Source organism: Trichechus manatus, unplaced genomic scaffold (assembly GCF_000243295.1).
Source record: "Trichechus manatus latirostris isolate Lorelei unplaced genomic scaffold, TriManLat1.0 scaffold00323, whole genome shotgun sequence".
NCBI classification, from domain to species: domain Eukaryota; kingdom Metazoa; phylum Chordata; class Mammalia; order Sirenia; family Trichechidae; genus Trichechus; species Trichechus manatus.
The window spans coordinates 958885-968722 of NW_004444259.1; the positions used below are offsets into that span (position 1 = coordinate 958885).

At 50.1% G+C, this 9838-nt stretch overlaps 1 protein-coding gene across 1 annotated transcript in view; it reads left to right on the top strand.

The window, feature by feature from the left end:
- The first annotated feature begins 9141 nt into the window (after window positions 1-9141).
- GPR50 (G protein-coupled receptor 50) overlaps window positions 9142-9838 on the top strand; it is a 4145-nt gene continuing 3448 nt past the window's right edge. Inside the window, exon 1 of the mRNA XM_004390718.1 lies at window positions 9142-9328. Coding sequence (XP_004390775.1) covers window positions 9142-9328 — 187 coding nt within the window. The remainder of the gene's footprint in view (window positions 9329-9838) is intronic.

The following is a 9838-nucleotide window of genomic DNA, read 5'->3' on the forward strand; positions in this document are numbered from 1 at the left end:
CATGTAAGCAAAGAGAAGAGGATATTTCAAGAAGGAAGGAGTGGTAGTTAACTGTATCAAATGCAGTGAGAGGTCAAGGGAAGATGAGAACTGAAAAATATCCATTGAATTTTGCAACATGGAGGTTGGTGTTGGGTGACCTCGCCTAAGGCAGTTTCAGGGGAGTGGTGGAAGCAAAATCCAGGTTATAATGTGTTGAAGAATGAAAGGGACCACCATTTAAAGATGATAGATTGAGCATTCCTGTTTATTTTCAAGTCCTACTAAGACCCCACTAAAAATAATAAAATGGAAAACGTATAAGTCAATAATGACAAATAAAATATGAGATAGTTCCATAGAAGAGAGATCCCAATGACTGTCTGCAGGGCACAAGGCAGATGGAAGAGTGGTAACTGACAAAGCAGGGAAAAAGAAGCGCCTCCTGGGGTATATAAAGATGGGGGTGTTGTTAAGGAGATAGCTAGTTTTGTGGAAGAACCTTTAAGACCATTAGGATTTGGAGATGCCAGAGGGCAAGAGAGAGATGTGAGGCTGAAAAAGAAAGAGAGGGCATTTCCTGAAAGCCTGTACACAGAATAGTTGAACCCCTGCACCACAGAATACAGATTATTTGGCAGGCAAGTATCTATTCCTGGGAAGGAAATTAATGAGGCTAGCAAAACCTTAATTCTAAATCTAACGAGGACAGTACAAGAAAGGAAAAATAGAGGGCTATCTTACTCATGAACAAGAATGCAAAGACCAAAAGAAAAGATTAACAGATAGAATGCAGTAACATATCAGAAAGATGACCAACTTGGGTTTATCACAAGAATGCAAAGTTGGTTTAACATTAGAAAATCAAACAATGTAATTTACCGCATTAACAGACTAAAGAAGAAAATCTTATATCTCAATAGATGCGGATTAAATGTTTAATAAGATTCAATATGCAATCATGATTAAAAAGTTATGGCAAATAAAGAGTTGAAGGGAATTTCCTTAACTTTATAATGGTTATATATAAGCAAACTTGCAGCTAGCATCACGCTAAATGGTGAAACAGTAAAAGCTTTCTTTTTGAGATCAGGATAATGTAAAGATGCCTGCTATCATAATTTCTATTTAATATCGCATTGGAAGTCCCAACCACCACAATGAGGAAAACAAAAGAAAAATCACAACTGTCCTTATCCACAGATGATATGATTGCCTACATAGAAAAGCCAAAAGAATCAAAAGATAACAGTAGAATTAGTAAAAGAGTTTAGCAAGTCTTTGGGAATTTACAATAGCTTCAAAGTTTTTGAAGTACCTTGAAATAAAACTATCAAAAGTTTTGCAAGACCTCTTATTGGAAGACATTAAAGAGGACCTAAAAATAAATAAATAAATGAAATAAAGAGGACCTAAATAACTGAAGAAATATATCATGTTAATGACTGAAAAACGCAAAATTGTAAAGATGTCAGTACTTCCTCAATTAATTGATTTTTAGATTTAATGCATTCTTAATAAATATTGAGCAGGTTTTTTTTGTGTGTGTGTTTGTGTAATTTGACAAGATTATTATAAAGTTTATATGAAAATGCAAAGGGCCGAGAATATCCAAGATACTTTTGAAGGTGATAAAGGTGGCAGGAATCGCCCCACCATATGTGAAAACTAAAGCTCTAGTTATATTGGTATAAGAATAGAAACATAGATTAATGGAACAGAATAGAGAGCCCCAGAACAGACCCCCACACACAGATATTCAATATCTGATAGCCCTGAAATTGCAGATCAGTGGGGCAAGGATGGACTACTCAATAAATGGTTCTTTGACAATTGGGTTTCTTAATACATATATAAAAATGAAATTAGATTCCTACCTCTCACTGTACATAAAAATCAAGCCCAAACAGGTGAAAGACCTAATGTGAAAAGAAAGATTATAAAGCTTTTACAAGATAGCACAGGAAAATATCTTCATGACCTCAGAGTAGGGAAGACTATCTTAACCCAAGTCACAAAAAGCACTAACAAAAGCAGCCCAACAGTAGCTGTTGGCTGGCCAGCCTGGAAGAAGAGGCCTCATCTTGGCAACAAGTAAAAGAGTCCAACATACTTGCAGTTAGGTATTACCAACCAACCCCTATTCAAAGGCAAGGTCAAAGGCGAGCTTGTGAGTCTATTCCAGGTTCCCTCACTCATGTCTGCATATGGGAGTGGTGAACCATGGGGTGCAGTAGGAGGAGGGCACTCTGTGCCAACCCAGCCTCTTGGTGACTGCTTCCAGGACAAGATGAGGCCTGGGATCCTGAGGATCCTGGGGATGAGTCCTGGAATCTGCCAGCCCAGGCCCAGAGAAAGCACTCAACTAGCCAATTGCATCCCAGAGTAAACCCAACTATCACACTAACCACAGTTCTGCTCGCTGATCCCTACACCCTACCCCAAGGACCTAGGTCTATCCTGCTGGGAGTGTATACAAGAAGGAGGAAGTTAGGGGAAGATGAGGAAGAACCTGATGGGAAAGATGGCATCCCCTCACAGAGCCTCTGTTTCTTCATTTGCCAAATGGGCATAATAATGCCCACCTCACCGGGTTGCTGTGAGGGATACATGAGATGAAGCCTCCTGCCTGGCATGCAGATAAGGAGTGGCTATGTTACTCTCCATGTGCAGAGGGTAGCGGAGCTTTATCTTCTGGAGAGAGGCTAGGTAGGGCCAGAAACCCTCCTTCTCCAAGGCTGCAGAGCTGGGTGGGAAGGGAGGAGGGAAAGGGTTTGATGATCATGTCAAACCCCTTTCCAACCAAATTACTTGAGTTTTCCATAAAAGCTCAAGGGGTGCCAAGTGGAAGGAAAGTCACAAAAATGTTTTTCTTTTTTTGTTTTGAGAAAATTCATCTGGCACCGGAAGAAGAGGAATCAGACAGTGACGAGAACACTGGCCAAGTAAAGATCATTTTGATTAGAAAGTGGAACTTCACTTTGAAATAGCTCTTTAGGAGAGGGACAGAAGCAGGAAGTCTTCCGGGTCCCAGAGCTTCTAGCTAATTGTTAGCAGGCCCTCACGGGCTGCAGGGGAGGAGACTTCTTTTGGGGGCTTCTTTTGGTCTGGGCCAAGTATTCTTGAATACTGTATCTGCCCAACCTAATTCCCTAATTGCCTCAGCCAAGAGAAGCACCTGTGAGGTCTGGGGGTCTTTTTTTTTTAATATTAATTTTTTTCATTGTACTTTAGGCGAAGGTTTACAGAACAAATAGTTTCTCATTAAACAGTCAGTACATGTATTGTTTTATGACATTGGTTAACAACCCCACGACATGTCAACATGCTCCCTTCTCGACCTTTTTTTCTTTTTTGGGGAAAATATACGTAGCCAAAGATACACCATTTCAAAAATCTCTACATGTACAATTCAGTGACACCGATTATGTTCTTCAAGTTGTGCTGCTGTTCTCACTATCCTTCTCCAAATTATTCCATCCCCATTATCTTCAACTTACTGCCCCCTAGGCTTCCAATCAAACCTTCTGCGCTGCTGTTGTCAATCTGATCTCACATAGATAATTCTTTTTTTTTTGTACCTGAAATGAAGGTTTGCAGAACAAATAGTTTCTCGTTAAACAGTTGCTACACATATTGCCTTATGACAATGGTTAACAACCCCACTACATGTCAGCACTGTCCTTACTCAACCTTGGGTTCCGCTTCACCAGCTTTCCTGTCCCCTTCTGCCTTCTAGTCCTTGCTGGGGGTCTTTTTGCCGTGACCCCTCACTTGTCTCCTCTCACAGAACATGGCCCTGTTAGGATGTCTCATTGCAGTTCATCTTTTTGCTCCTTTAATATCCCAGGACGGCCATTTCTCCCCCTCGGGCCCTCCACACGCTCCTCTCCAGCCACAGTCCCTCACACTTAGCTTGAGGAGGTGAGGTCTACATGCACTCACAGCTCCCTCTCCACTCAAGGACCTCCCTCTGCCTGCCATGGATACAGAAGTAACATTCTGTAAAAGCAGAGTGTGTGTGTGTGTGTGTGTGTGTGTGTGTGTGTGGGCACGCGCACCTGTGTGATTTAACAAGATTAGCATAAAATTTACACGGAAATGCAAAGGGCTAAGAATAGCCAAGACACTGGGTTTCTCTAAGCCGGGGTCCCAGAGCCACTTGCATCAGAATCACTTTGGGGGAGAGGGGGAGGTGGGGCACTTGGGGAAACATCCAGAATCTCTGGCTTCTACTGAATCAGAATTCTAGGGGACAGACCTAGAAAGCTGCGTTTGCCCTCAGCACTCCTGATGGCTCCGACACGCACGGAAGTTGAGAACCAGAGCCCTGGAGCCGGGAATACAGCGTAGCCTGCAGACAGCAGCGAGGCACTGTGGCTAAGGTGCAGCCTCTGGAGCCAGGCAGCCTGAGCTAGACTTCCGGCTCGACCACTTATTGTCTTTGTGACCTTGGGCAATGACTTTACCTCCCTGGGCCTCAGTTTCCTCATCTGTAAAGTGGGGATAATTAGTGTGCCTATCTCATAAGGCTATTGTCAGGATTAAACGAGAATATATGAACAAAGCACTCAGAACTGTATCTGACATCTAGAAAGCACTACACACACGTTAGCTATTATGAGGGGCTAGTGGACTGGCTGTGGAGAGAGAGGACCAGTTCAGGCTCTGAGGGGAGCCACGCCCTACCTTATATAGCAGGGTGGGCTGAGACCAAGCTCCCAGTGCATCAGAAGCCATGGGGGTAATTAATAAGAGGGACAATCTTTAAGCGTGACCATGCTTGGTTAGAATGAGAAGCTAGGAAAAATGGATATTGTTTATCAAGCTCTAATTAGCAGGTAAATTGTTCAAGAGGAAGGGAGTCCAAGTGTTATTACAAGTAATTAATGTGCTTCTTCTCTCCCTGGTAACCCTTTGATTTGAACCACCTAACCCGTAGTCTTCATCAGGCACTCAGATCCTGGCTGCTAATTATTTTGGTGCGCCCCTGATTGCACTACAGGAAATGGGTATGGCCTGCTTTCCCTAATGGCTGCTGAAGCACAGGGGAGATAAAGTGGTTCTAACCATGATGAATTAAGCCCAGAGAATTTGGAAAGGGCAATCATTATCTTTGTTCATTTAACAAATGTAAACCGCGTCTCCAAGTTGGTAAAGAAAATGTGACCAGTCTTAGTCTGCTTAGGAAAAAAAAAAAAAAGCACCTGCTCCAAACTGCTATTGAGTTGGCTGATGCCGTGACCTGGCTGTCTCTCAGGTGGGAACATCAAGTCCCAGTTCCAGGGACCCTAGATTCCTGCCTAAATCCCTGCTCGGGTCCCTTGAGGCTGTAGCCCTTGGTCCTGGCCCCCACCCTAGCCTGGTTAGTGCCACGCTCAGCAGATTCCCGGCTCCCCCCGACTGAGCACACCCAGCCACATGTGGACTTCAGCTCTGACCCGTCTCCAGGTCAACCATCCCCAAGCTCTCATTCTGAGTGATGTCAAGAAAGTGAATTGTTCCTGCTTGTGGACAAGATACAACCCCGTCAGTGAATCATCTCAGGGGTCAGTGAGAAGGCAAGTCACTGTGTAAGGCCCTTTCCATCTGACACACCCACAGTGACCTGAGGAGAGGGTGAGTGTCCACTGGGTGACTTCTACCAGGAATTAGAGCCTAGCAGCAGGAGGTCTTGGAGCATGAGTCAGCTGAGGGCAGAGTCTCTGCTGTCCCAGAGAGTCCTTGTCTTCCATTGAAGTGTCACAGAAAAGAGTTTAGACAGAGTATTAGAAACTTCCAGAATACTGCTAGTAACTAGTTGTTGGTGAATGCTTGCTATGTTCTGTACTGTTCTAAGCGCTTGCATGCATTATCTCATTTAACCATCTCATCGACCCTATGATGAGGTGGGCACTGTGAGTTTCTGCATTTTAGAGCCAAGGGAATTGAGACCCAGAGGTTATGTAACACCTAAGCAAAAAAAAAAAAAAAAAAAAAACCCAGTTACTGTCCTCGAGTCGAGTCCGACTCATGGTGACCCCATGTGTGTAGAGTAGAACTGTGCTCCAGAGGGTTTTCAATGGTTGATTTTTTGGAAGTAGATCACCAGGACTTTCTTCTGAGGTTTCTCTGGGTGGACTCGAACCTCCAAGCTGTCAGTTAGCAACCGAGTGCCGCAATCATCTGCGCCACCCAGGAAGTTCACAAACTCTTTATACAATTCCCTGTAATATTCTCATTGGTTTACTCCTCTCAGTCTCCTGTTGGGTTCCCAGAATTTCCTGGGATCCTGTCGAATCTATTCTCAGGGAATGTCCCAGGTCTCTGCTATTTGCATTTTCTATCTTTATAGGTTTCAAAACCCAAATAAAATGTTTCTCTCCACCTCCAGTTATTAGGGCTTCTTAGCGAGCTTTTTAGAAAGCGGCTTAATTAAAAAGCTTTTGGAAAGCTTAAATAAACCATACCCACTGCACCCTCTGCCCAGTAAAGGTCTTAACTGTTTCAAGGCGGTTGAATTTCTGCACAGGAGCTTGTCTACCCCGCCCGGAACCAGACTGGTTCTCCCCTCATAGTCATCCACGGAGCCGATGCCACAGCCATCCGTTTTTCTTATTACTGGGGCAACGCTCAGACTCTTTATGAAGACTAGTTCTTAAGAATAAACAAATTAATTTAACCGCATACAGAATTCTCTCCCTTAGATTATTAAAACAGCTGCCTTGCCTCCGAGCCTAGCATTGAAAACCCCAGGTCCCAAGAGGTCAGACCCAGCAGGGGTAGGGGGCGGGGGCAGCTCGCCCTTCCCTCTGGTCCTCTCCCCGATCCCAGCGAGACCCAGGCCGCGCCCACGGGGAAATTGCCCCGGCTCCCGCAGCCCTGGGGCCACCTCCTTTCCCACCTCCTCTCGGAAGCCCGGCGCACTGGAGTCTCACAAAGAATGCCTGAAACCCGCTCGCAGTTTGCAGCTCGCCTGACAGACTTGTTTGCGGGGAAGTCTAGTGCCTTCAGTCACTTGAATGCTTTTTTCCTTTTCTTCCTTCCAATTGTGTTGGTAGTTTGCATGTTTGTTTTCATTCAAAACCGTTCCCCGCCACAAGGGAAAGAATCCAAACCCTTGGGCGAGCAGCGTGAACCGTCTGGTGCGGATCATACAAACGCTCCACGGTGCACGTGAGCTGCTGACTGCGGGCTCTTTTCGGGGTTCCCAGTGGCATTGGGTGGGCAAGCCGAGCCGGCTGGTAGCCTCCGTGACAGGTGCCTCCTGGCCGACTGCCGAGGGGGCCGCTCCACCGGGGCAAGTCCAGCCGGCGCGCTCAGCCGGGTCCCGCGAGGAGCAGGCTAGGCCAGGTGAAAAGGCGCCGGGGGGAGAGAGATGGCTCCTCGTGCGCGATTCCGAGTTGGGCAGCGAGCGCAGCATGGGGGTAACATTACCATCCAGCAGCGCCTGCCTTCCCGTTGAAGGTCCCCGAACGCTGGAGTTCCGCGGGGGACACCCCAGCCCCGTGCCCCGGGTCCGTACCCCCGCGGGGCAGGAGGGCGGCTGCGTCCAGATGGTGGCGCTCCCGGCCAGGGCAACCCCTGTCCCCCCCTGAGGCAGGAAGGCTGGCCAGGAACAAGTTTCAAGGGGTTTTGCAGAGATTTTCTGTGAGGCTTCGCCACGAGGGCCGCAACTTTTAGTAGCGGACAGAAATCCGCTCCCGCGACCGAGGTTGTTAAGGGGGCGCCCCTTTAGCTGAGCCCGAACCCCTGGGATTCCCGTGGCCCACGCGCTCCGCGAGACTGAGCGCACCTCAGGGGACCGTGACACCAGGCGGGGGAGGGAGATCTGTGGGGCGAGGGCATGGCCCACTCCGGACGGGGACAGAGGAGATCCCCAGCAGAGGATGACGAGGCGGAGAACCGGGGGAGTTGCGTCTGGGGCCCAGGGCGTTAGGCTGTGCGCTGGTACCTCGGCGCCCTGCCCGCCGCGGCGGCGCCACTCCCCGAGCCCGCCAGAGCGCCCGGCAGCCGCTCTGCGGAGCGCAAGGGGCTCCCGGGAGGGAGCAGCGCTGCAGCCCCTGTCCCCGGCTTCTTGGAGGAGCAGCGGCCCAAGGGAAAGACTTTCTTGTTCATACTGTTTCCCAAAGCAGTCTTTGCGTTCCCGAAAACTGAGTGTCCGGGAGCTGGTAAAGGGATGAGTTCCCGCCCTCTCTCCTCCCAGAGTTGCGGACCAAGCAGCCCTCCGCTTCCTCCCAGGGAACCGACCCGCTCCTGCTCCGAGCTTCGGGAGCAGGGGACAGCTCTTCATGGAGAGTGCAAGCTCGGGACAGGACTGAGGCGCCACTAGCCGCTGCCGCCGTCGCCGCTGCTGCCGCTGCTGCCGCTGCTGCCGCTGCTGCCGCTGCCGGTCAGGGAGGCAATCGGTTCCTGGAGGGCACCGGAGTGAGGATCAGTTACCTAGAGCTTGGGGACCCCGAGTTGGGGTGAGAGCCTCCAGCGGCTGTCCTCTGCTTCCCGCGGGATGCAGAAAGTCCAGACAGGCAACAGCACCGTGGATGGGGTGAACCTCTCAAGGAGACTGTAGGGGCATGGATCTAGGGTCCGAGGGGGTCACTGGCCATCCCCTGCTTTCTGCTGGGGACTGAGAACTGGATTGCCCTGGCGCTGGACCCCAAGAGGGACCCCCATGCCGCTGCTTTGCAGTCTACAGAGCTTTTCTGAGGGTTTGTTTTGGGGGGGACGAGAGGAGGGAGAAAAACTTGCCAGAAATGAGAGCTCAGCGGCGGCGGCGGCTGCAGGTGGGGGCGGGGGGAAGACTCCAAGCTTGTCAAGACTCAGGGTACCTGGGGAGTTGTGGAGGGGAGTTGTGACTAGAGGGGAAGGACATACAAGGCAATACAACGCAGTCGGAAGCAAGGCGACACCTCGATGTGGATTTGTCAAAGAAGAGGTGACAACCAAAGCAGGGGTGGTCAGGGAGCTCTGATTGGTCGGAGGGAGGGATTTGGGGCGGGGCTAGCCTCCCCTTGAGGCTTTAAAAGCTCATCGGAGAGGGCGGGAGGCTGTCATTCCCTCTCAGATTCTCGAAGAGAGAGGCACGCTTTCCCGGAGCTCCTGGTGACAGAGCAGGTGTTTTCCATCCGGACCGGGCTGCCGATCCTGAGCACGCTGGAGGTCTTAACGGTCTCCGGGGACGCCATGGGGCCCACCCTGGCGGTTCCCACCCCATACGGCTGTATTGGCTGTAAACTGCCTCAGCCAGACTACCCACCGGCTCTGGTCACCTTTATGTTCTGTGCGATGGTCATCACCATCGTTGTAGACCTGATCGGCAATTCCATGGTCATCTTGGCCGTGTCAAAGAATAAGAAGCTCCGCAATCCTGGTAAGCCACCCTCCCTTCTCCTTACGCGGCGGGCAGCACCTTGTAACCCCTAGGGCGTTAGTTTCGGCGTCCTGAATAGAGAACCCATGGCCAGTGCCCCTACATGGAACATCCCTGCCACTGAGTTCCCCGCGAGCCTGGGCGGGGGGGTGATGTTATGCCGGGGTCCATGAATTTAGAGCTTCTCAAGGCAGAGGGAGCGCAGAGAACTAGCTTTGGGGGTCCCAAATCCCCGCATGCAAAGCGCCGGTTATCGCGGTGCGCGGCAGCCAGGCGAGCCGTGCCCCGTCGGGGACCCGATGCGGAGGGAGCGGGTGCCGGAGCGGAGAGCCCAGCCGCCGCCCAGAGCACAGCGCGCCAAGCCGGACGCGGCTGGGGTGGCCGCGCCTAGGCAGCACGGGCCGAATGGACGCAGAGGGACCATCGCGCTGGTGAGCCATCCGGAAAGTTAAGTTGGCGGCGGCTGCGGCGGCTGCGGCGGCTGCGGCGGCGCTTCCCGGAGCGCAGCGC